The sequence below is a fragment of the Tachyglossus aculeatus genome, chromosome 4, assembly GCF_015852505.1.
Source record: "Tachyglossus aculeatus isolate mTacAcu1 chromosome 4, mTacAcu1.pri, whole genome shotgun sequence".
NCBI classification, from domain to species: Eukaryota; Metazoa; Chordata; class Mammalia; order Monotremata; family Tachyglossidae; genus Tachyglossus; species Tachyglossus aculeatus.
Genome location: NC_052069.1, coordinates 124046201 through 124072411, shown reverse-complemented (window position 1 = coordinate 124072411; position 26211 = coordinate 124046201). Strand labels below are relative to the sequence as shown.

The 26211-nt window shown below is 47.9% G+C and overlaps 2 protein-coding genes across 3 annotated transcripts in view; one reads left to right on the top strand and one right to left on the bottom strand.

Annotated features, from left to right (window-relative positions):
• Positions 1-17398, top strand: part of STXBP1 (syntaxin binding protein 1) — an 86300-nt gene extending 68902 nt beyond the window's left edge. Inside the window, exons 16-20 of one of the 2 annotated variants that reach the window (XM_038746034.1) lie at positions 1877-1978; positions 4432-4517; positions 6386-6540; positions 8571-8696; positions 15221-15308. In XM_038746034.1, the coding sequence (XP_038601962.1) occupies positions 1877-1978; positions 4432-4517; positions 6386-6540; positions 8571-8680 (453 nt within the window). In that variant the 3' untranslated portion in view covers positions 8681-8696; positions 15221-15308. Of the gene's footprint in view, positions 1-1876; positions 1979-4431; positions 4518-6385; positions 6541-8570; positions 8697-15220 lie in introns of both variants that reach the window. The other variant, XM_038746035.1, reaches the window with a different exon arrangement.
• A 1932-nt stretch (positions 17399-19330) lies between these two features.
• The window catches only part of AKNA (AT-hook transcription factor), a 60151-nt gene continuing 53270 nt past the window's right edge, over positions 19331-26211 (bottom strand). Inside the window, exons 18-22 of the mRNA XM_038745579.1 lie at positions 24677-24817; positions 24233-24316; positions 23583-23708; positions 22770-22971; positions 19331-22127 (exon numbers count right to left, since the gene is read on the bottom strand). Coding sequence (XP_038601507.1) covers positions 21836-22127; positions 22770-22971; positions 23583-23708; positions 24233-24316; positions 24677-24817 — 845 coding nt within the window. The 3' untranslated portion in view covers positions 19331-21835. The remainder of the gene's footprint in view (positions 22128-22769; positions 22972-23582; positions 23709-24232; positions 24317-24676; positions 24818-26211) is intronic.

The window sequence follows — 26211 nt, the reverse complement described above, 5'->3', positions numbered from 1 at the left end:
AGTGGAATGGGTAAGCCTCTGCTTGACTCTCCCTTCTGTAGTTGAGACTGTTAGAGTACTGGAGACTCTCATTTGTAACCCTGAGAGGATGACATATGGGTGTAGGTAGTACCAAAATGCTGAAGTGGCAGTTGGGGAGCTATAAATAGGGCAGATTAGAAATGAATTGAGGAAGGCCTTCCAGGAGAGATGGGATTTCAGAAGGGCTTTGAATAATAATAATAAAAAATAATAATGATACTTGTTAAACACTTACTATGTGCCAAGCACTGTTCTAAACACTGGGGTAGGTACAAGTTAATCAGGTTGGACACAGTCTCTGTCCCAAATGAGGTTCACGGTCTTAATCCCAATTTTGCAGGTGCGGTAACTGAGGCACAAAAGAGTAAAGTGACTTGCCAAGGTCATACAGCAGACAAGTGGCAGTACCAGAATTAGAACTCAGGTCCTTCTGACTCCCAGGCCTGCACTGTACCCATTATGCTATGCTGCTTCTCAAGTAGACCTCCAATATGGTGCTTGATATGCAGCAGGAGTCCAGTAAATACTGTTGATGATGATACTGTTAATGGTGATAATCATAGAGTTGTTCTTAAGTAGTAGCAGCAGCAGCTTAGTTGGTCCCTGTCTTCCTGGGGTTTCCAGCAGAGGGGAGAAGAGGGTGGGGAGGTGGGGCGGGAAAGAGAAAATGAGATGTCCACTGTCCTCAGTTAAGCCACTTTCTCAACTCCTGCCACGACCATGCCTTTTCCCATAATAATAATAATTTTGGTATTTGTTAAGCATTTACTATTTGTCAAGAACTGCCCTAAGCACTAGGTCAGATACCAGATAATCAGATTGGACAAAGTCCCTGTCCCACAGGGGCCTCACAGTCTTAAGTAATAAGGACAATATGTCTTGAACCCCCATTTTACATATGATGAAACTGAGGCCCAGAGAAGCAAAGTGACTTGCCCCAAGTCATACAGCAGACAAGTGGTGGAGCCAGGATTAAAACCCAAGTCCTCTGACCTCCAAACCTGTGCTTTTTCCACTAGACCACACTGCTTCTTGCTGCCCCACCCTTCTCTTTCCCAGACCCAAACCAACCCCAGGAAGCCAGAAACCCTATCCAGACTAAAGGTAGCAGGGTGATCCTGAGGGGATGGGAGACCAGGAAACCTCTCCAAATCTCAGCCTGCAGTTGCTCTTACTAATAATGGACTTGACTGTAGCTGAAGGATCCTAAGGTGTAACCCACAGCTGGGCCCCAAAGATCATTTTGAAAACCTCCCTTGGTTAAGAACCCTCCATTTTCTTGATTGGTGGAAGTTTCTAGCACTGTCTCTATCTACACCATCTCGTCACCCTCTGATTTTCACAAGTCTGTCACTAGAATTTGAACACATTTGCCAGTAGTTGCCATTTCTCAAAGCTCTGGAAAGCTGAGTTGTCGGTTGTATTTATTGAGCATTTACAATGTGCAGAGCACTGTATGATGTCCTTGGGGGGGAGTACAGTATAGCAAAATAACTGACAAATTTCCTGCCACAGTGAGCTTGCAGTCTAGAGATGGTCTCCAGAAAATTGTAGAATAGGCTCACTCTGAAAGTCTAGCAGAAATCAACATTCTGCCTTGGGCCAAAATGCTCTACCTGTGCTCTGTCTGGAACTGACAACTTCATGGATTCCAGGTTCCATATGTATTCTGCAGCGGGTATGCAGAAGGCAACTCCCTATTTAGGCTGAATCTCATCTTTGATTGCTAAAAATAGCTTTAGCTTCCAGTAAGTCCTCTTTCAACCTTGGGGTATGGTACCACATCCCCAATAACCTATTTTACGCATGGGTCCCCAGCTTTCAGGACTAACTGTAGTTGTGTGTTTACTTCCAGTCTACCTTGCGTCGCAGGAGCAAGCCGGAGCGAAAAGAACGCATTAGCGAACAGACCTACCAGCTCTCACGATGGACTCCAGTTATTAAAGACATCATGGAGGTCAGTGAGGGGAAGAGATGCCAAGTGCCACTGCTGACACCCACCAGGGTCACCTGACTCTTGTATTTACATAGCTTGCATAGACCCAAGTACTGGCCTGGGGCTCCAGGGAACAGTCCTTAATTGCTTTTTGGTGGAGGAGGTGATGGCGATGGTGGAGGTGAGGAAGGGTCTCAAAGGAGTGATACCTGGTGCTCCCTCCTAGACTCTCCATGCCTCTGAGGACCCTGAAGGGAAACTAGGAAGGGAGCATCATAGATGGCCAGACCTTTGGCAATGAGTAGGGGATGTGTTTGTGTTTGGCTAGTCAAACACTGGTTTCCTAATCTGGTTTGGGGGAGAATGATTTTCACAATACTAAATGTAATAATAAATTGTGGTACTAATTGTGGTATTTGATAAGCATTTACTATGCTCCAGGCAGTGTTCTAAGTGCTGGGGTAGATACAGGCTAATCAGGTTAGACACAGTCCATGTCTCACATAGGGCTCACAGTCTTAATCCCCATTTTACTGATGAGGGAACTACGGCACAGAGAAGTTAAGTGACTTGCCCATGGTCATCCAGCAAACAATTGGAGCTGGGATTAGAACCCAGGTCCTCCTGACTCCCTGACCTGTCCTCTATCCACTTAGAAGTAAAAGGCATAAGGAAGTCAGTTGGAACTGACCTCCCGTGGGAGGGGAGTTGAGGAGGGGTAGCATTCTGTGGCAAAATATACCACAGGCTTTCCAATATGCCACCAGAATACTAGCTCCAAAACAAAAGTGGTGAGAGATGATGGAAGAACCTGTTGTGGAATCTCTCAACTCTGCACTGTTGGCAAGATTATAGCCAGAGTTCTGGACGGACACCTTAAGAACGTCATTATCATACACTCCCAGATTTGCCATGCAATTTCAGACTAGAGCAAAGTGGACATGATTTTTAAGGAGAAGTGCAGGAAACAACACCAAAACATCCTTGTGGTATTTGAGGGGGATATGAAAGCATCTGACACCACTGGGAGACCTAGACTCCAGCAACAATGAAAACAGTTTGGCGGCCAGGTGAAGGGCAGTTAAAAATGGGGTGGCTGTTTTAAAGCAGAGCACTGGGAGAATTGCCACACCTCCCAGGAACAATGAAGATGATACTAGGTACCATGGATAACGGATGCAACAGTGCAGCAAAGTGCAGTCATCACACATGCATGTACCATATGGAAGGATTGTTGGCCACACGTTGCTGTAGTCAGTCAAACTTGTTCACACTGACCATCAAAAATCTTAACCGAAGTCGTGGCCTCTTTGAGCCAGGATGACTATGATATTTGGCCCCATTCTTGTCCTAGGAAGTGATGGAGATGAAGTAGAGGCCCAAAGATTCTTATTTGGCCCCATTCTTGTCCTAGGAAGTGGTGGGGATGAGGTAGAGGCCCAAGGATTCTTAGAGGATGTATGTTGTGAAATTGTAAGGGGAAACTGCTGAACAGAACCATCTTTGGACTAAACCCAAGAGCAGATGTTTCAACATACCTAGACTGGGACTTGGTGAAGGATGCAGAATGGCCCAAAAGTTTCATCAGCTAAGGTTCAAACAGATATTGTATCTGCAAAAATGTTTGTTGGTCGACTGGCAAGCTTGCTTGAAGAACATTTTCTTTAAACACAGTGACCCCTCTCCTTTGCCCTTTTATCCAAGCCCTTGTTTCAACAAACCCTATCTCTGGGAAATAGGAGGGTGTGAAGCCCTGGTTTAAAATGGGGGCCTTGGCATTTCAGAAAAAATGGCAAATCTGGGAACCGTCAGTTATGGCAACTGTATCAACCAGTGGTATTTATTGAGTGTCTTCTGTGTGCAGAGCCCTGTACTGAGTGCTTGAGAGAGTACAATAGGTATAAACACTGCTCTTTAGGTTAAATCCACAACTATGTGTCGTACAGTGGGGTGGAATGGTCCTCGGATATTTAGGATCTTTGAAGTTGTATGTTTATTGAGCTTGGAGGATGGCTAGAGATCTCACTGTGCTTCTTCTGGATCAGATCCTTTGGGATTTCATTCATTCATTCATTCAGTTGTATTTATTGAGCACTTACTGTGTGCAGAGCACTGTACCAAGTGCTTGGGAAGTATTTCAGAGAAGCAGCATAGCTTAGTGGAAAGAGCATGGGCCTGGTAGTCAGAGGTCCTGGGTTCTAATGTCAGCTCTGCCAGTTGCTTGCTCTGTGACCTTGGGCAAGTTACTTAACTTCTCTGTGCCTGTTTCCTCAACTGTGAAATGGGAATTCAATACCTGGTCTCCCTCCTATGTAGACTGTGAGCCCTAAGTGGGATTGATTAACTTGTGTCACTCTACCCCAGCACTTAGAACAGTGCTTGGCACATTGTAAGTACTTAAGAAATAATCAAAATGGCTACGTTGGGCCCCTCTCCAAGACCATAGGCCTGATGTCAGTCTCTTTTGTTTCCAGGATACTATCGATGACAAACTGGACACCAAGCACTACCCCTATATCTCTACCCGCTCCTCAGCCTCCTTTAGTACCACTGCTGTCAGGTAGGTGAAAATTACTGGTGTATAAGGAAGGAGAAGTGGAAACCCACCTGTACTTTGGCTCTGTCCAGGTGCACAGGGTGATGGGTGCCCCATCATCTGCCTGCAAGTCTTCCTTGATTCTCACCTGGGAAAAGGAAAGAGCTTGATGCCCTGGGTAGCCTGGGCTCATGATGTTCACCTGGTAACCAGCTAAACACTTCCCAGGGGTCTGATATGTACAACTAGAATAGCCAACAGCTAATATTTCTCCCATCTGTATGATTCAACAATACCATGAGGGTTTCCAAACCTCCATCTCGCTGGGGGTGTATCACCTTGAGTAGCTCTTCTCTCATTCTCCTTGCTGCTCTCCCTGCTTTTCCTCAGCCAAGTAGTTATACCAGTCAGTTTAGCACTCAGTACCAGCACTTACTCTGTTTCTGTCTTGTCTCACTTTCCTCTGCCTGATCTATGCTGAGTTGCTTCTTTGTAAATCAATCAGTGGTATTTATTGAGCACTTTCTGTGGGCAGAGCACTTAAGTGCTTGGGAGAAAACAGTGGTAGAGTTGGGAGGTATTTTGTCATCCCCTTTTTTCCTCTAGAGCTTGAGAAAGGGTGCAGTCCCATAAGAGATGTGCAGCTTCATTACCCGCTTCAAATAACAGTAACCTCAGGTATTCTCTGAGATTTCATTCAGGACTAAAAAGAACAGTCACTATTCTGGGCCAAATATGTGGGGGAACATAGGGTTGACCTAGCCCAGGAGGTAGCCTGACTGTAGACTGTGCAGTTTGGAGACTCCAGTAGGCACTCCTCTGGGTCCCTAGACACTGAAAGGGGGATACAAGTTGGGGCCATGTCACACAAAGCATCTCACCCAAGGAAAATTGGAGAGGCTTTGTTCACCTGGGCTTTTAGCGACATGCATTCTTTTTCTCAAAGCAGCAGTCTTCCCAGTTACCCCTGCACATGCTCAGTTTGGGATGCAGAGGGAAACATTGCTGACAACTCCTCTCAAGTGGGAAGTGATAGTGAGACTTGGTTGACAGCTTCCAAGTGCCTCAGGCAGCCAGACTCAGAAGCCTCCAGCTCCCCATTCAGAGAGTACCCAGTCTTGTTCAAATGGTTGCGATGCTAAAAACGTTCTTTCTGAGATGATCCACTGCTCCACCATTCAGGACAGACATCGACAAAGTTTTGAGAGTTTTTCCACTGGGAAAGAGATAATTTTTCAGATTTGCCCAGAACATGACTGTGATGTAATGACACCATTCCATGACACAAGTGAAACTGAGCACAGTAGAGCAAGGCAATTCAAATGTGACTTTGTTTCCCTGTCCAGACTTCACTTATTTATCTTTCCGTGCACTTCCTGACCTCAAAGCCATATTAACAATGATTAAAGATCCATACCCTTCTACTACATAGTACATCACAAATGGGGTTCAAGCCTCCTCTTCCAGGACCTAACTAGTCTGGGAAATCTCTTACCTCACTTTTTCAGACCTTTCTGTAGGCTGTTTCACCTCATTTTTCACTTTCTTCTACTGCACCACATATTCCATACTCTGCTTGAGGCAGACGCCTGCCGTGGAAGCCAGTCCTGGTCTAATTTGCTTCTTTCCTCCATTTCCTAGCTATAGTGTGGCCTACGAGTGTCAGCCCGGAGGAGTTCAAGTCACTTGTCCATGGAGTAAGGACTTGGATACTGAATGTGGAGTTGCATTTGTGGTCTTAATGATTTCCTCTTGGTGTTTCTCTCTTTCTTTCTCTCTCTATCTCCCTTTCTCTCTCTCATTTGTGTTCCTTTTTCTCTTTGTGTCACTGCCTTGTATCCCTGATTCTCCATGTGTGCGTGTCCGCGTGTGTCTTTCTTTCCATCGTTTAGCGCTCGTTATGGCCACTGGCACAAGAACAAGGCCCCGGGTGAGTACCGGACTGGGCCCCGCCTCATCATTTTCATCCTGGGAGGTGTGAGCTTGAATGAAATGCGCTGCGCTTATGAAGTGACACAAGCCAACGGCAAGTGGGAAGTGCTAATAGGTGAGTAGGGAAGCATTTTGAATTGGGAAGGGGCCGCTCCATTGCATTCACTCATTCCATCCCTTGCTTCTGTGCTACACACACTCACACACATTCTCTCTCTCTCTCTCTCTCCCCCCCCACATTACCCTCCCTCTCTTTTTCCACCAACCTTGTCAGATCCAGCCTCCAGATGTTAGTGTGTCCAGAACGCCCCATAAGCAGAGCAGGCTCTCTCCATTGTGTGACCATCACACCCACTGCGATTTTCCAGGGAAAGGAAGCTGCTCTTGGGAGCTGATTTCGTCCCTTCCCTCAGGCCACTTGCCTTCTGCAACATTCAGGGCTCTGGAGACTTGGCTAAAGCAAGCCTCCTGCTAAGTGAACAAACTACTGGTTTCTCCTGGTCCACTTCCTTTCCTCATGTTCATTTTCTTTCAAAAGTGGATTCAAATCTGTACAAGATGCAAAATGTGGTTTGGACCCCCAACTGCAGCTGCAGCATGATTCCACTGTTTTGTTTTTCCCTGCAAATGCAGAGAACCCCAAGTTACTGAAGAACTCATTTGAGGCAATGTCTACTAAAGCAAATTGGGGGAGCAGATAATGATATTACTCTGGGGGAAGGGATCGAAGGCCACTTTACATAGAGGCGAGAACTGCTTTATTTCCAGCTTCTCTCCCCATTACAAAGATGGGCCAGTTTGGGGCTCAGCTAAATAGTGAGTGTGCAGGTCTCTTGAACAGCAACCATTAGATCAGGACATCCTCCCCCACCCCCCACCCCCACATCTTCATCCTGTCCACCCAGACTGTGGCTCCCTCCTCTTTCCCACCTTCTTCACCTCCTTCTTTCCATTGGTCTGCCTGGTTTGAGTCTACCCCATTTCTTCCACCCATCCTAGTCAGAACTCCCGCCCACCCTTTCTGGCTCTAGGCCTCCCTTCCACGACCCCTTTCCCTTACTGGTACTCCCACATCCCCCACTGTTCCCTTACTCTTTCCGTCTCTACTCTCCTGCTCCCTTTCATGTGTCTCTCTGTGGGTGCCTATGTGTGAGCCCGCCTGTCTGCGCATATATGTGTTTGTGTGCGTGTGGATACATTCTTGTGTGCATCTGTGTATATTTGTAACTGTGTGTGGGTGCCTGTTTGCAACTGTACATGTTTGTGATAGTGTCAATGCTTCTGTGCATGTGCCTCTCTGTCTGTGTGTGTGTGTGTGTGTGTGTGTGTGTGTGTGTGCGCACGCACGCGCAGGCCTGCCTTATGCAAAGTACAGTTGTATTAGCTAGTCTTACAGTGTGGGACCACCCCTGTGTTTGCTGACTTTGATTTAGTGGAATTTATATAGTCTATTTCCATCCACTCCTCCTAAAGCCTCCTTAAGTTTCATTTGCTCTTGCAGCTATTTCTCATGGCATTTCTGTTGTGGGATAGTTAATGTCCATATTGTTGTGACCTATTTAGTAAAGATGCCCTCTCTGTATCCTGTAACTATATATCTGCTGCATGAATGTTCCTTGAGGATCTTGAGCCCAAGTAATAGCCCCTGGAAAGACGCTGTTTACTGCTGGACCTTTCAGTGAAGTCCTCCTTGGGATGGAGCTCTTTTCAGTCAATCAATCAATAGTATTTATTGATTGCTCACTGTGTGCAGAGCACTGTACTGAGCATTGGGATAATACAGTACAACAGAGTTGGTAGACATGGTTCCTGCCGACAAGGAGCTTATAGTCTAGAGGGGCACTTACTGAAGTTCCTTGGGCAATACGAAGAAGAGAAGTGGGGAGTTAGGGAAGGGATGGGGAGAGGTGGTTCATTCAGCTGGCTAGGGAAGGCCCAGCACAGACAGCTGAAATTCCACATATGCGTCCATCTGGTTATGCATGTGTTGTACTTCACTTTGTCATTCTGAGCCTCAGTGTGCATCTTCCTGCCTCCCGCTCTTCCACCCATTATCATCGGCTGCATAGCAATGTAGGCCTAAGTCAGCATGTTCCTTTAACTGATTTCTGTTCAAGCAGTCAGCTGGCCTCTGTTCTCCCACAGGTTCTACTCACATTCTTACTCCCACCAAATTTCTCATGGACCTGAGACATCCCGACTTCAGGGAGTTCACTAGGGTATCTTTTGAGGATCAGGCTCCAACAATGGAGTGAGAGCCAAAGAAACAAAGTAAAAGCAGCTTACTAAAGAAAAGAAACTCTTCCATTCTGAAGGGTTTTCTTTGATTATTCCGTCACTCTGTTTTCTTTTAGACTTTTGTTTTTTCTGTATTTCTTTTTTCTTTTAAGTTGGTTTTCTTTTTAACAAAAAAATGCTTGCAGTTCTTAATACTGATTGAAAATGTGTTTAGGACTGCCTTCCTGAGCCCCACTTTGATCTCTCTTAGCCAGAACTTGCCGGCTTCCTTCCTATCTTGAGTTACCTGCCACTAAATCAGACAGCGTGGGACACCAAGATAATCTGGCAAAGCAATGGCTTTTAATCAGGATCTGTGGAAAGGGAGCTGGAACCGAGCCATAGTGGCCACAGGGTGACACCTTCAAAGCGCCAAGGATCCAAGAGACTTGGGCTGCCCTCTGCCCCTCAATCAATCAGTGGAGTTTGTGTATCCACCCCCCAACTTTCTAGGCAAACCAGTGGATTTGGGGAGGGGAGGCAGGTGCAGAGTTCAGAAGGAAATCTGGTCTAGGTTAGGCAGAGGACCAATGAAAATGCTGTTTTGGTCAGTCAAGGGTATTTGATCTTTTTGGAATTGTGGTGACTGGGGGTAGGAAAACCTAGGTGGATGCCTACTTTGGAGGCATGTTCTTATGGCAGGCAGTTTCCAGGAAGAAATGACTGAGCCCCAGGCCTGACAGTGTTTGGTCAAAGCCTTGACTCTTAGATGGTGATGGCCCTCTGGGCAGGAGATGCTATTGAGTTGTTGGTTTCTCAGCAGTAGCCCCAGTTTCTTTCATTCTTCTTCCCCGTTGTTCTGCAAAAGTCTTTGAGCAGTGGAAGAAACCACACCTTTAAGGACACTGAGGTTGATTTTTTTTTTCTCAGCCATATATCCTATTATGAAACTTGTCCCCTAGGGAACACATTCGAAGCCTAAGGATATAGCTAACTCTGTTATTCAGGGGATGGTTCTCCATTTGGTGAATTGGCCAGATTTCTTGATCTCTTCTTTCTTCCTCCTCTGACTGCTTCACCACCCTTGCTGTTGGTTAAGTGGGAAGAGCAAGGGTCTGGGAATTAGGAAATCTGGTTTCTAGTTCTGCTTCTACTAGTAGAGGAATTTGTGCTGGGGCTGTGTCATCTCTGGTGAAGATTTCTGACTGAAGAACCCGTGAGGCATTCTAGGAGGTTGATAGGCCCAGTGGGGAAACTGACAAACAGCTGATTAATGTGGACTGCAAAGTCATAGCCACTGCCAAGATGATTGCCTGCTGGGATATGGTGTTGTGTTACATTGATGTCATGTATCATAGCACCAGGTTATCTATGGTCACTTCAGCTGTAAAATGGGTCCTACACTTAAAAAACCTTTGTGGGCACATAGCAGTGCCCATCTACTTGCTCATTGCATTGTAGGCCTCAGTAGGAGCATGACTGGCAAGGAGGAGAGGGTGCTAGTGGCACTGCACAAACTAATATTAGTTTAAAGTAATAATAATAACTGTGATATTTGTTAAGTGCTTACTGTGTGCCAAGCATTGTCCTAAGCACTAGAGTAGATACAAGATAATCAGGTCCCACATGGGGCTCACAGTCTAAGTAGGAGGGAGAACAGAGATTGAATCCCCATTTTGCAGATAAGGGAACTGAAGCATAGAGAAATAACTTGCCCAAGGTCACAGCAGACAAGCAGCAGAGGCAGAATTAGGATCCAGGTCCTCTGACTCTCAGGCCCATGCTCTTTCCACCAGGCCACACTGCTTGCCCAGTGTGTCAGGACTGAGGCTTTCTGGTCACTGCTTATAGAAGGCTCTGTCAAACCCCACTGTTCATAGGTAAGAGAAAGGAAGGAAACTTGGATCGGCCTATTGTGCTGCTTGCTGAACAGCTTTAATCATTGGATTCTATCTCTTCCCTGACTCGAGTGCCTTATTCAAGTGAGACTGTAGGCTTGCCTGTGGATTTCACTGATCCCTGTTTTCCCCGCCCCACACTGCCAGGGTTAATGGAGAGTCAGGAAGGGGCAAGGATTTCCAAATCTCAAGGGATTAAACTCCCAAGTGTTGTCTTCCTCCTTTAGTCTTTCTCCCAGTCAGTCCTTTGTTCAGGAATTAGCTCTATCCAGAAATTTCCTTATTGTTTATTTCATTTTGGTGAACCGCAGAGAGTGTGATTGTGGGTGGTGGCTCAGCAGCATTAAGAGAGCTGCAAGTTGAACCTGCTGCTAAAGAAAAACAACGCTGCTGTCCCTCTGTGCCTGTTCAGGCTGATACCCAGGAGCAGCATGGCCTAGTGGAAAGAACCCACGCCTAGGAGTAAGAGGACCTGGGTTCTAATCCCTGCTTCGCCCTGTGCCTGCTGTGTGACCCTGGACAATTCACTTAACTTATCTACGCCTCAGTTTCCTCATCTTTAAAATGGGGATTAAAAACCAGTTCTCCCTCTTTCTTAGACTGTGAGCGTCCGGTGGGACAGGGACTGTATCCGACCTGATTAACTTGTGTCTACCCCAGTGCTGAGAACAGTGCTGGCACATAATAGACACTTAACAAATACAATAATAATAATAATGGTAATAATCCCTGTCCTCAAGAGTTTCTGAGCTCCCTGCTCTCCCTTCTTTATTCCTCTGTTCCCTAGGCAAAAGCTGGCAGTGCTTCCGGACTGCAGCAGGGCAGGAGAGGGAAAAAATGGGCAGGGCACTGTGATCCTGGAAAACACAATGCTTGCTTGGCAGTGTTCCCCTTAGGTGTGAGTTAGAATTCTGGAGCAGGGGGAGAAATGGAAGAGCGCAACAATTCTAAACTGCTCCAGGGCCATGGCGGTGCACCGGTGAGCCCCTAATTAGGGAAGAGCTCACCGGCACCAACAGATTGCAAGTAGGTGGGCAGCAACTGTTGCTAGTCGTATTTAAAAATTTTGAGAGAGAGAATTGTTGACCAAAAAACGACTGGCACATGACTTACCCTTTCCTCACCCCGAGGAAAGAACAAAGACACTCTTTTAGCTGTACTAACTGCAACTTAAGAGTTGGGGCACACTTAAAATTGGCATCTCAGAGGAAAGTGAGAAAATCAGGGGATTATGATAGATATAATTATCTGTATGTGTGCCATAACGTGGGGGCTGAGTGTGGGGGTGACCATTAAGGAGCTACTCATTTTCTTTGTCAAAAGTGTCTTGGGTGGAGCTCAACGTTAGGAGAGTCTGCAGCATCTTCTGGCTGCCACTGGTTGCTTTCTCTGTTTTGTAACCACAGTGATTTGTCTCTGGAGAGAGTATCAGGGAGGAAAGGAGATTAGCATGCATCTCTAATACCATCTAAAGCGGGGAAGGAGATTACAGTCTGACATGCCCTGGTTAAGATGCCCCTTTCTTGGTTGTGGGTCCAGATGGTGGAAGCCTGGATTAAAGACGATTTTAAGTGGCCTGATTTTTCTCCCCTTGTAAAGGTCCAGAATTTCAGTACCTTGTAAAGAGAAGATACTTTTTTGGGAAAAAAAAGATGAATAATGCAGCAAGTGACTGCAAAGCCATGCTCTGAGCATGTGTTGTGTTGTACTTAGATTTGGATGAGAGAAATAGCCAGGGAGCAGGAGCAACTTGAATAATTGAAATCCATAGATAATTCCCCACCCTCAAGATCATTTTCATTAGTAATTTCAACCCCCTCCTTAGTAATCAAGCAATCAATTTTATTAGCACTTATTGTGTGCAAAGCATTGTACTAAGTGGTCCTTGGGAGAGTAAAATAGATCAGTTGGTAGACATCTTCCCTGCCCACAAGGAGGGGGAGACAGATATTAAAATAAATTACGGATATGGACATAAGTGCTGTGGGGCTGTGGGCGGGGTGAATAAAGGGCACAAATCCAAGTGCAAGGGTGACACAGAAGGGAGAAGTGGGGAAATAAGGACTTAGTTGGGGAAGGCCTAGTGGAAGAGATGTGGTTTTAAGAAGGTTTTGGAGGTGGGGAGAATAATTATCTGTTGGGGTATGAAGGGCCAGAGATAGGACATGGGTAAGGGGTCCATGGGGAGACAGACGGGATGAATGTAAATGAGAAGTAAAATGGACCCATTCATGTTTTTCCTCCTCTTGCTACACTGCATGAGGGGCAGGGAAGTGCTAACCAGCAGGTGGTCAAAGGAGTCCACCAATGAGGTATTCAGTCCCAGAATAATTGAGAATTGGCTTGCTTTGGGGAAAGAAGTAGAGTAGAGCTAGAGGTGCTACTAAGTGACCAATGTTAATGCCACTTAATGTGAGATTAAGATTATGGGTGAATTTGCTTGCCCCAGGAGTCATCATCTCTTCTGGAGAAACCTCCGGAGAAGGAGGAAAGACCTCTCAGGAGCAACTGGGCTCAAATCTTTACTGGTTGCTCTTGCTTCTTTTGCCCGATTATCGGGGAACTGTTTTCTGGAAGTCCGAACAGGCTAGATAGGGCAGAGAGTCCAGAGGCTGGTGGTGTGTCAGTTTCCATGTAACAGAACAATATAACATGGAAGTTTTGAGACAGACTTCCTGTCTCCTGAGGATGGGCACCCCCTGGAAGCCCTTAAGCAGCATACCCTAGTGGATAGAGCATGGGCCTGGGAGTCAGAAGGACCTGGGTTCTAATCTCAGCTCTGCCATTTGTCTGCTATGTGAGCTGGGGCAAGTCACTTCACTCTTCTGTGCCTCAGTTTCCTCATCTGTAAAATGGGGATTGAGACTGAGCCCCATGTGGGACAGGGACTCTATCCAACCCGATTTACTTGTGTCCACTCCAGTGCTTAGTACAGTGCCTAGCCCATAGTAAGTGCTTAACAACTACTGCAATTATTATTATTAGTAGTAGTAGTATTACCCTGGGTACCCTTCTTCTCCAGTTGGCATCAAGCTGAGATCAGGTTCTCCTTCTCTTAGCTGCTCAGCTGGGTCCTAGGCCTGCTCTTGATTGAAATCATCTTGCCTGTTTAGAAAGGAGGTGCTAGGGGAGAAACCCTTTAGAGAGGCCTCCTGCTGCCTGCAGACACTGCCATTGTCAGGGAATTATTCTGTTAGAACAGGGATAAAATGACCCCAGCCTAAAGCCTCTGCTTTTCAGGCTGTTCTTTTCCTTCCCAATGGTTGACAGCATAGATTAGTGGACCAAGCACTCTGGCCTGGGAATCTGCAGCTGATTGAACGACCTCGGGCAGGTTACTCACTGTTCTGAATCTCAGCTTCCCCATCTATACAGTGAGAGCAGGGAAAGTGGCCTGATTAACCTCTTTGGAAGGTGGCAGGAAAATGGGCTGAGATGCAGGAAAATGCTGCACTTTCTGCAAGCCTCAGGGGTTCAGAGTGCTCCTGCCCCTGTCTTTCAAGCACTCAGGCCTTCCCCACTACTGGGGCCCTGTCTCCTGCTTAATCCCTCCCCTGAATCTCTGCTACCTCCCAGAAAGGAACCCTTGAATAAGTGGCAGACTCAGGGGCTGGTTCTTTAGTGGTTTCAAATTCAATTGGGAGAAAAGGGCAAGGCCCTAGGCCCCTTCCCTAAGTGAAGGAAGCCAGATGGCCTTCCTGGTGTGCGACTCTGGCTCCCAGTTGTCCCCTCTCATAAGCCTAACTCCTCCCCGGCCTGGACCACCCAGGGGGATGCACATTTTCAAACCTGGCTGCCTTTTGTTTGGTTCTTCTCTTCCCACCTGGAACATCTTTCTTTGAAGCCCACCACTGCATGCGTGCAGTCCTCATGCACTCACCACTCCACAGCTCACGGTCACTTCTGTTCTGTTGATTAAAACCCATGACCAAACCACACAATCCATGCATTGTTTTTTTCCTGCACTTAGAGCTCTCTTTTTTCCTATCTCTTTATGAGAAAGGCCTTCATTTACTTATGATTTATTTTTGCAGTAGAAGTATAGTTGATTCCATAGGCTTGAATTTTTGCAAGCATTTCCAATCTGTACGGTGCGCTGTCTTTTCAAGGTAAGGCCTCAGGTACCCCAGCCTCCCCAGCCAGCCCCTTGTTCACCTGAGGCCCTGTCCTTGCTGTCTGAAATCCCACTCCAGCCCCCACCCTCAGGGGGAGGCCCATGAAGTGGAATCCCAGGGCCTCCTGAATGCTTGTCCTCTGCCTAGCTGCCACCTTTGCCCCCGGACCCAGCAGAGCAGAAACTGGCACCCCTGTAGTGTTGCCAGAGCTGGAAATCTCCATGTGCACACACCTGCCCTCTCTGGGCTACTTGACTCCACTGTGCTTGTGGTGGCCTGTCCCATCCTGAGCCCCAGCACAGGAAGCAGTCTCTCTCCTGGGAGCGAGTTGTATTTCTCCCTAAACTAGGCTGCCCTTCCTCCCGACCCTTGGCTCATAGTGCGCGTTATTCCCTTCCGAGTCCAGCCCCTCCAGCTGCCATGATATCCTCGGCCGGGGTGGGGAGGGGGACCTCCGTCCACGTCCCTTACCGGACGGTCCCTTAGAGGGAGGTGCAGAGCGGAAATGAGTAGGAAACCACTACTGAAAGGCTGACTCGCTTCTGCTTCCCTCTGCCTCCCTCAGGAGCCACGCACATCCTCACCCCACAGAAGCTCCTGGACACGCTGAAGAAACTGAATAAAACAGACGAAGAAATCAGCAGTTAAATAACGGAATCACAAACCCTGAATAATCTTCCCTTCAGCTCTTGGCAGCTTCCCTCTCCTGCTGGTCTTTGATGTTTCTTTGCAGTCCCACCCCCATCTTCCATCCCCTGCACGCCAAGTCCGGCCTTCTCTTCCCTGCGTTCTCGTGTTGAACAAAGCTCCCTTCTTGTTTCCAACCAAGGGAAATTATGCATTGTGTTTTAAAAAAAAGAGAATATATTATATAAATATATGTATATGTATGTAAAGGAGAACAATTCATTTCAAGTGATGCATTGCTAGAGAATTTTTTGAGCCTTTTTGGATGGATGGACACACTCCAGTTATTTATGGCTCTGTAATCTTGTACCTGGCCTGATGCAACATGTCTTTTCTGAGCAGGAATTGCCTGAGAGTGGAAAGGTAGAGGGTTTTAAGGTTTTAAGTATTGTCTATTTGGTCCCATTCTTACTGTAGGCTGTTTCCCAGCTGTGGAGGCTTCTGCATTCTGAGGAATATGTACAACTGAGGATTGGTGAGCTCCCTATTTCCAAACTTCCTGCCTTGCCACTTTTGAATGCGGCTGCTCCCAGAAGTGGGACTTGGAACCCTGGGCTGGGGTCAAGGCTGGCCCACACCCCAGGGAGGCCGCCTCCATCCACCACTTCAGAAATCAGCCTCTCCTCTAGTACTGGGGAAGGCCTAGCTGTCACCCATCTGCAGCTGGTGGCCCCAGCCTTGGGCTTCAGCTCAGGAAGGGGAGTGTCTGACTGCAGGCTTCCCTTCTCTCAAGTTAGGTCCTGGGCCACTATGGCAAGAGTTGGAAATTTGGAAGGGGGCAGTGGCTCTTTGTGTCCAGGAAGTTTTTGCTGGAAGTAGAACCCGGTTTCCTGGAGTTGTGTTTCAGAGGTGTGAGCCAGAGGGCACGGGCTGGCAAACAGACCAGCAGGAGTCGGGATTTGATCAGCACTGCCACCCTTGGGAGGGGATGGACTTAGGCCTGAGGCACTGCCCCAGAAACCTCTTGCTGTGTGCTTCCTGGTACCTGGCACTGCTCATGAAAGAGGCCGAGCTCCAAGTTAGTCCAGGGGTTGTCTGTGCTAAGGGAGAACTTGGCAAGGGAGCAGGTGGACTAAGATGTCGCTCTGTTCTCTCCTTCCTTCCCCAACTGCCCCATAAAGATTGGTTTCTGGACCTCAAGTTTGCAGAGCGAGCGTCCCTGCATCCCAGAGAGAAGCCTGGGCTGAGGTTTCTTGCCCTGGGCTTGATCAGCCTGTTTTTGTTTTTTTTTACGAGGGCGGGGCCCAACATCATGCTGGGAAGAAAGTATTTTTAAAATGCCAAAAGGCATGTTTTAATCTCAATATTGAATTTTAAGTTTAAAGCCAAGGCAGCCTGATCGGATTTGTCTTTGAGGCTCCCTCTGTGGCTCTGCAGGCTGTGTTCATCATTCGTTTCTGCTGTTGTTGTCTGGTAATGAAATGTTTTGGCAATGGAAGCCCCCATTTCCCCATTCCTCCCTGCTGCTCTTTGTCCCTTCCTCACAGCAGACTGTGTGTAGTTAACTTATTGTGTCTTGTGATGTTGTTCCAAGCTTGGTGTGTAGTAGTTTTAATGCAGCCCTTTTACTTTCCTGTCAATGAATTTTCTCCCCTACCCCCCTCCCCAGCTCAGTGCATTGCATTTTCTCGAAGCATTGCAACCTCCTTTCCCCCATCCTTTGCAACCCAGAAAACCAGCTCTTTCCCTGCTTGTTCATTTTCCAGTTTCTCCTTACCAACCCCGGTCTCCTCCTTAAACACTTTGGTTTGGGGAAAGCTGTAAACATTTGCACTGATTTTTTTTGTTGCTGTTTGGTTTCCTTTCCTTTGAATTACTAATGCAAATGCTTTTGAGTTCTTGTTCATTGGCCATTTTGTTTTCATTTTCTTGTTATTTATATAAAAGGAAAATTTTAAAAAGCTAGTCTGTCTTGAAACTTGTTTACCTTGAAATTATTGGAATCTAAATGTTTGAAAGTGTTGAAGCACAAACATGCATCATCTCTATATCTGTTCTGTACTAAAGCACCCAAGTCAAATAAATGAGTAAGCTCCCATATATGGTGCAAAAGGGATGTTTTCTTTTCCTACTTTATTCCTTAACTCTGATCTTCTGCTGACACTGGGTGACCTTTGGGTTTCAGACCTCATTTCTTCCTTTCAGGGAAGGTAACCGAACCACTGTCCAGAGACTCGTTAGCCTTGGCCCCCACTTTCCATGGTATGAAATTACATCTAGTTTGGAGAGGCACTGCCTTCCTGCGGGAGGGGTGGTTTGCTGTCATTATCTTTCCTCTCTCTCCAAGCTCCCACAGGTGTGTACGTGTCTGCTCCCAGCATGCCCTGCACCCGCTCACTGCAACTGCAAATCGCCCTCCTGGTTTCTGAATTGTGAGTCGCTAAACAATGCAAGTAGAAGCTTGTGCCAAAGGAATCCTGGAAAAGTAAGGAGCACTGGTGTCTTAAGTCCAGAAATGGCTTTTGCTCTGCTCACTGTCTTTTCAGGAAGGAGACACTTTTTTAAGAAAAAAATTTATTTAGCAAAAAATAGGTACTCTGAGTTTAAAACATAAAATATCTAACAAAGAATTCTACTAGTTTGTTGCTGAACAAGAGCAAAGAGGTTTAGAAAATAATTTTTTTCAGTTCTTTATTGAGCCTGATCTTTATTGAGCCTGAGCCTCCCCAGGATAACCCCAATCGCTTCCCAGGAGCAAGTGATGAGTCTTTGGAGGCTACTGCTCATGTTTAGGCCTTTGAACTGTTTCAGCATGCTATGAGGGGTGGAAAGGTTTAGTTTAGGGGATCTTTTGCAGGGCCAGGGTTAAGGAGGCTTATTTTCTTTTGGAAAACCTCCCTTGTTTACAAGTAGCAATGGCTTCCTGATTGGATCTGGCTTTGCCTTAAGCATTATGCCTCTTGTTGGATATTGCCTAGAGACCTACTTGCCCTCTTCCAGGCTAGCATTGGTTCAAATGGATATTTCTGTGCAATGTGAAAAAAGTCTCTCTCTCTCCACCCTCCTCCCTTCCCCCAAAGGTGACCATCCTCACCTGATCTAGATTGGGTACATGGCTCTTCCACAGTGTGGTTTTCCACCTGGAGTAGGTGGAATTTAACAAACTGGAACTTCATCGTAACCATAGCCATCTTCACTTCTCTCTAAGTTTATCATACAAAACAAGGAATGGATTAGTTTCTTGAGACCCAAATTGAACCACAAGGTGAGAGACCTGCCTGGGCAGGGTTTGGATATTTCCCATAAGGAACAAGATCCCCTTTTTAAAGCAAACCCAGCTGGATGCCCTGACTTTGAAATATGCCATGTGACCAACCGTGGTCCCTGGTGCTTGGGGCTGCCAGGTAAACACAGCTGCTGCTTTTTCTCAGTGATTGCAAATGGTTCAGGTTTGGAGGCTAACTGTGGGGAGGCCAGGCTCCTAAAGCCCTTGACCCAAGGCCAAAAACCAGATTTGTTCCTCAGAATTTTGCTTCCTTGAAATCTAGGAATTAGTTTCATTCTGAATTTGGGAATGCTGGCATCAGCACGGAGCCTTCACCACTGTAGCATAACTAAGGCTCTCATCTTAAAAGAAATTGGAAAGAAGGCTGAGGTCTAAAAAGAAACTGAAGGAAGTCACTTGGAGGTGTTTGCTTAAAAGAAACTGGAAAAAATGAACACCTACTAGTGACTTCCTTCAGGCTCGCTGCCCTCACTTTAGGGAACTGAATTTTGGTAGGAAGTCAGCTACCAGGGCAGATGATTCTCCCCCTGCCCTTCCCTGCCCGCCCCCTTCACTCCTCAATTTTCTTTTCTTGTGGCTCTGTGGAAAGAGCACAGGCTTTGGAGTTGGGGTCATGGGTTTGAATCCTGACTCTGCCAATTGTCAGCTGTGTGACTTTGGGCAAGTCATTTCCCTTCTCTGTGCCTCAGTTCCCTCATCTGTAAAATGGGGATTAAGAGTGTGAGCCCCCGTGGGACACCCTGATGTCCTTGTAACCTCCCCAGCACTTAAAACAGTGCTTTGCACATAGTAAGTGCTTAATAAATGCCATCATTATTATTATTATTTTCCACCCTGGTTTCTTTTCTAGCCCCACTATATTCTTGGAGCCACACCTCCTTCAGCCTATTTCTCAAGAAGAGGTGGTGATATTTCCCAGAGCAGAGTTGTGGGGATGGGAGGTTCCCAGGACTCCTCCCCTCCAGCTCCAGCCTTCTAGAACATTGCTTGGTGCTTCTGTTTGGGCAGAAGTGGCAGGGTTACTTTGAAATGTTTCTTCACCTCTAGGTTCTCTGTAGCGTGCTGCTCACATGGGTGGTTAGAACTGGACTACCTATGGGTTCAAATGGCTACATGACGAGTGAGGCAACTTAGAGTGACTCTGAGCTCCAGCCATGATGGGATGTTAAGGATCTTGGCCCTGGGATGCGAAGAGCGACGAAGGGGTGAGTCTCCTGAGGAAGGGAAGACAGAGTCCGTAGTGAGCAGCTGATCCAAGGCTGCTGTCTCCAAGAGTCTTTTTAGGACTGGTCAGTCATATGAGTGTTTCTGAACCTTGTGTTGCAGATGGTTGGTTTCTTCGGCCTATGATGCCTCTCTCATGCCAGATTCCAATTCCTCCATCCAGATTGACTGCAAATTGTAGTACTGACCGACTCATCTCCTGGATTCTTGGTAAAGTGTCCAGGGCCTCAAATCCTAGTCTCCCCTACCTTTAAGTGAGAGTATTGCCAGTCCAGTCATATTGGATTGGCCACACTTTGTTTCCCTGAGATTAAGGCAGAGACTGCTAGGGTCCTCGGGTCAGGCTTTCATCCTTTGACCAGGACCACAGGCTGGGTGTCCTGCAGAAGAGATGGATTATTTTGCTGTCTCTCTATGCATTTCACAATAAGAAACAAATGTCGTTTGGTAAGGGCTATGGCCATTGATACAACCTAGTACCCAAAACTGAAGGGAAAAAGAGGAGGTTATTGGCAGGACTTCAAAAAGAAGAAATGTTAGAGAAGATCAGTGTGAACGTTAGTTTTTCATCCAAGCCTGCATTCCAGTTGAAAATCCCAGATTCACTTTTCAAGAGGCTGGAGTTTTAGAAAATCAACAGACTGAAGATGGCTCCCATTTTGGACATGCATATTTCTTTGGGAATAGAAGGGACTTCTGCTCTATGCTATTGATGGCCACCTTCCAAGGTGCCGGCTCCTGAGGGCCATCCAGCACCATGTAGGTTCTCCTGTTGGCACCCTTCCACCTTAACAGCACACTCTGTGTGAGGCTGACCCGCCGTTGGAAGCCATTGACGGCTGGTGGCCCTGCTTTGGAGTTCTTGGGCTCCACTGCTACCTTTACCGTGATGCGCCAGTGTCCTTTACTCTGCTGTGAGCCGACTGCCCAGCACTGCTGCCCATTTACACCCTTTCTTTTATTGTTGCTAACCAGCCCCATGTGCTTAGAATTGCCCCCCTGGAGGCACCTGAATTAGACCAATTGCAACCTCTATTGAAGCCTGAAGCATCCAAGGCCACCTTGAAGCATAGGAAGACCAGACTAGATCACACCCAGTCAAATCAAACTCCCCTGCTGGAGCCAAATTTCCCCAACAGGATATTACAATGCAAGAAGAGGAAAGATGGAGGCGGGCGGTTGGAGAGTAACAACCAACCAAGGAAACAGGTGACGGAGGAACTCACTAGTTTCTCTTGCACCACCATGGGGCTGAAAGCCATTGTGACACCTGGATGGAATTTAAGATTAAAAAATATCCAGCCCATTTGCTGAATTTCACAGTGGATAAAATTAACACCAGACTGACACCCTTCCATTGGAGAGCTATCAAAGGAGATGGAGGTGAGAAGGGAGGCAGTGTGAAAGAAAAGAGGATGAAAATCATGGTTGGCCAGTGCACTTTGAATTCTTCCACATGCCTGTGAAGGGCAAAGTGCTCTTCTGTCTCACATTTGCTTCTTGCTCCTTTCCTTCAGCTTCAACACCAACAAGACGAGGAATCCCAGTTTCCAAACACAAACGATATTGTACAGTTATTTTAAAAAATTTAAAATTCAGCTTTCCTCACTTGTCTTTGGGATGGAGATGGATAAATGCCTGCTCAATCCCAGAAAGCTGAGGGAGGCATAGCTGCAGCAGGGGCAAGCCTGCCTTCACTGCCCTAGTTCGTACCAAAGAGTCAAAGGCGCAAAGGGAAAAGGGCGTCTAACAATTTTCTAGGTAATTTGATCTATGCAGACTGTCCACCACTCTGTGCGGTTTAAGTGAACTGGAAAATGATCAACTCTCTTCTGCACTGTCGAGATTCAGCCGATTCTACTTTCAGACATAAGTAGATCTGAGGGAGACAGCTACTGTTTGGGGGACACTGCCCACTTGTTTAAGGTAAAAGCCCAACATACATTGCCCTGGGACCCCTGGACTTGCCTTTGTGGCTGGGACCTCAGGCTGGACAGAGCATGGGGGGATCTCCCCACCCAACCCACCTGTCACCAGTTCTTGTCAAAAGAGGCAAGAGCTCCTCAGGGCCCTGGCCCTGTTTAGGTCAGAAGTTAAAGACCGGCTCATCTGCTTGGTGGTAAACTTGATGCTTTTGGCTGCCTGCACAGCTTGGCTCAGGGACCAATTCAGTTCATTGAGGTCATCCAGTTCAAGGGTCAGGGAACAGCCGAGCCCCGGGGCTGGCCAGGGGGCAGCTGGTGGCTTCTGCTTTGTGGGGCTGAAGCTGCTGGAGCAATAGAAGACAGGACCTGTCGGGGAGGAGGCTGAGGTAGACACACAAGTGGGGTAGTACCTGAAGGGAAAATATAAACAGCTTCAGTAAGCAAGAACAGAAAAGGTCAGAAAAGCAGTGTATCCACCACTCCTGCAGTCTCCTTTCCTCTGACTTCCCTAGCCCAGACAACACTAGTGTTCTCTCTTCCTGCTTTCTAAGGAAATGCAGGCTGGGAGAGGGCAGACAGGACAGAAAAATGTCAGGATGCCCTTCTGCCTCTGGTTGTCTGTATGGACACGGGAAAGGCTTGGGGCCCACATGTGCTGAGCCTGCCCTCCATCCAGGGTGACCATGACCCAGGAGACACAAGCCATGTCTGATGCTGGAGGCACTTGCCTCAAACCTTCCTCTCTGGACTGAACACCATACTAAGTGCCAGACCCTTTAGGGGAGTAGGAGCCCAGCTGGGGTCAGTGGCCACATGACTCCTATCAGAGCCTGCAGGCCTGGGCACACAGGAGCCATCCTGGAGCTCCACAGTGAGCTGTAAAGAGCTGGTGGAGACAGTCTGTCTCTCATCTTGTCTCAGAGCCCACGGAGCCAGGGTCGTCATCTTGAGGATGGAGGCCCTGGCACCCAAGCTGAGGGCTGCCCCTAACTCAGCCCAGGGACCAGGGCTGGCCACTGTGGACAGCGACAAGGCAACAGGTGGGTACTTACACTACAGAAGGGGAAGGAGGCACCACGGACAGTGCTGGAAGATAAGTGACAGCTGGAGCAGGGGCTGCTGGGGAGGCCAGGTACCAAACCCTTGGTGGCAGAGGCGAGGATGGTGGTCTCTTGGCTTCAGAATGTGGTTGCTTGGCTTCAGAATGTAGCTGGGAATCTGGTGATCCACCTCTCCTGGTGTCGTGGTGTGACTCTGTGGAAAATACCTGCAGTCAGCCCTGTGCTTGAGGGAGGCAGGAGACACACCCTGGAGCTTCTCCCTGAGCAGTGGGTAATCACCCAGGGGAAAGACAAGACAGCCCTAAAGCCAGGGAGAGGAATCATGGGCCTGGAGCCTCTGTTCCTGCAGCCACAGTGTTTTCTGCCATGCTTGTCCCTCTGGCTCTGTCTCTCCCTGGCCTCTGCTCTACCTTCCTGGGGCAGAGTGGGTAGGAGAGAAGGAACAGAGGAGGTGGAAAAATAATCACCATCATCAAGGGAAACCATGTCCTCACTCCTCACCTATTTCCTCTGTCCTCCCTCCCCCGTTGATAAGGCTGAGGGGCCTATCACTCTCTTGACCTATTGCCACAGCTCACTGTAGTCTTTGCCCATTTGCCCCTCTTTTCTCAGCGAGTGCTCCCACAGTGAGGAGGGGGCCAGTTCTGGGGCCACGGGGAAAATGAGAGCATGGATGGCTTGGCTCAGCTCTGTCAAGGTGGGGTTCCATGGCCCAAGGGGACTGGTGCCCTGTACCCCATCCCTACCCCTGACCCTGTTCTCAGCCAGATCTGAGCCCTTGGGAAAGACCACCTTTTGCCTCACCCGTAGTTGCTGGATCCGAGTGCTTTTCAGCTGCTGGGTTTCCAGAATCCCAATGCAGGGGACACCGCATCTTCCGGGAGGGGTCACATGGCGGACTGGTGCCTACGCCCTGGGCCAAATCCCTGCCTGAAAGAGGAGTGAAGCTGGAGCATAGCACCCTGGTAAGGAGTGGGTGCGGCTGCTGGGGCTGGGAGTCTAGCAAGCTTGAAAAAGCCACAGATGGGAAGGGCTCCACCACTGCCCTAGAAGCTTGCGGTCTGGAGGCCCCCTGGACTGAAGGAGCCCTACTCCCACCCGCAGATCTCAGCCTCACCCTGGGGAAAGCTTGGAACAGGTCTGACACTCCTGTTTGCCTTTTACATGACAGACTACTGCCCCTGCAGGGTATTCAGACAGGGACCAGGGTGACCCGCCCAGGGGATTGATCCCAGGAGTGGCTTCCCAAGGAGCAGAGTGATTGGTGGGCCATGATGCAGGGGGAAGGAAGGAGGGGAGTGCTCCCAATCTCAAGATTTTCTAAAGCCAGGGGCCTGGTCCCCCTTCCCTGTGCACTCAAGCTGCTGAGTCCCCTGTCCCAAGTTCTGGACCCCATGGGGCCTGCCTGCAAGCCAAGATAACTGGGAGGGACCCTGGGTGCAGTTTTTTGTCACCTGGAAGCTTCTGGCAGCGGGAGCAGGAAGCGGTGTCTGCGGCTGCCCTGGCAGGCTTGGGCCTTGGTATATGATACTCTTTTCCTGTGCACAAAAAAACAACTTCCTTAAGCATTCCACTCTCAGGGACAGAAGGGGGCCCCCTCCACCACTCCCAGCAACTGGCTCAATTTGCCCACAGTGAGGGTTCTCTAGGGGAATGCCCCCGCCCCCAACTTCCTGGCTTGGATCACTTTCCGGTCTAGCTCGGGACAGGGAGTGTGGAGGTGAAGGGTCCTCAAGAATCCTAAAAAAGCTATCACCTTCCCACTGCATTTCAGGGAGATGGAAATCCTGTGAATGTGGGGAGAAGTCTACCAGAGGCCCTGCTCCGGGCTGAGCCAGAACCTCCCCCTGCCACCACACACCATCCCCACCCCAGTCCACTTCAGGACTTGTCAGCACCTGTGTAAAGGCCTCGGAAGGTTATCAAGCCCTTCTGCTTCTGGGCTCCGTGCCCTGCTCTCACTCCAACGTATTCCTCACCCTGACAGCTCCACTCTGCAGCTCTCCTCCTCTCGGTGGCATGCTGCTCGGACTCTGGGCCTGGACAGGACAGATAGATAGACAGACAGACACACACACACCTGAGGATTTAGACCTTTCTGGGGAAGAAAATTCAGTTGTGGGCCTATCAGAGTGATAGCACCAGCCAGTTCATTGGTACTGTGCTCCCATGAGCACATGGGTCAACTCACAGGGTAGAAATTGCGTCAGGACCCTTGCCGCCCAGCAATATTTAGTCCCAGCTCTTGCGAAAGGCCTTCCCTGAATACCTCATTTCGCCCCCACTCCACAACTGCCACTTCATTTCTTCTTTGTCTCCCACCTTCCCACTAGGGTACTCATCCCCTAAACCTTTGGGTCCTCCCCCAGCAGCACTTATGTACATATCTTTAAACTCTGTTGCTTCCCCTGACCAGGAATTTATTTTAGTGTCTGTCTTCCCTGCCACAGAATGAAAGCTCCCTAAGGGTAGGGTGAGAAGCAGTGTGACCTAGTGGAAAGGGTAGGGGGCTGGGAATCAGAAGACCTGGGTAGTAATCCCCACTCCACCACTTGTCTGCGGTATACCCTTCAATAAGTCACATGACCTTTCTGGGCCTCAGTTTTCTCAGCTGTAAAATGGGGATAAAGTACCTGTTCTCTCTCCCTCTTAGACTATGAGTCCTACATGGAAGCAAGACTGTGTCTGATCTGATTGTATTGAATCTACCCCAGTACCTGGTGCAGTGCTTTGGCATACAGTAAACATTAATACTACAATTATTATTATTATTATTATTAATAGGGTATTTGTTAAGTACTTACTATATGGCAAGAACTGTACTAAGTGCTATTGTAGAAATAAGATAATCAGGTGGGACACAGTTCCTGTCCCACATGATGGTCACAGTCAAAGTAGTATGGAGTAGAATTCAATCCGTATTTTACAGATGAGGGATTTTATAGTGGGCAAGAAGTGGAGCTGGGATTAGAACTCATGTCCCCTGAGTTTTAGGCCTGTTCTTTCCACTAGGCCATACTGCTTTCCTACTTATTAGGTATTGTCTACTAACTCTCCCAATCAACCAGTGGTATTTACTGGCACTGCATTCAGTGCTTAGAACGGTGTACTGCATAGAGTAAGTGTTCAATAAATGTTAACTATGGATTGACTAGTGACTGTATCCTTCCTTTCCAGCATTGCCTAGAAAATTGTATACATTCCTAATCTCCTTTCACTGCCCCAGAATTGCAGGGATTATATAATAATAATAATAATGGTATTTAAGCACTTTGTGCCAGGCACTGTACTAAGCACTGGGGTGAATACCAGCAAATCGGGTTGGACACAGTTCCTGTCCCATGTGGGGCTCACAGTCTCAATCCCCATTTTCCAGATGAGGTAACTGAAGCTCAGAGAAGTGAAATGACTTCCCCAAGGTCACACAGCTGAC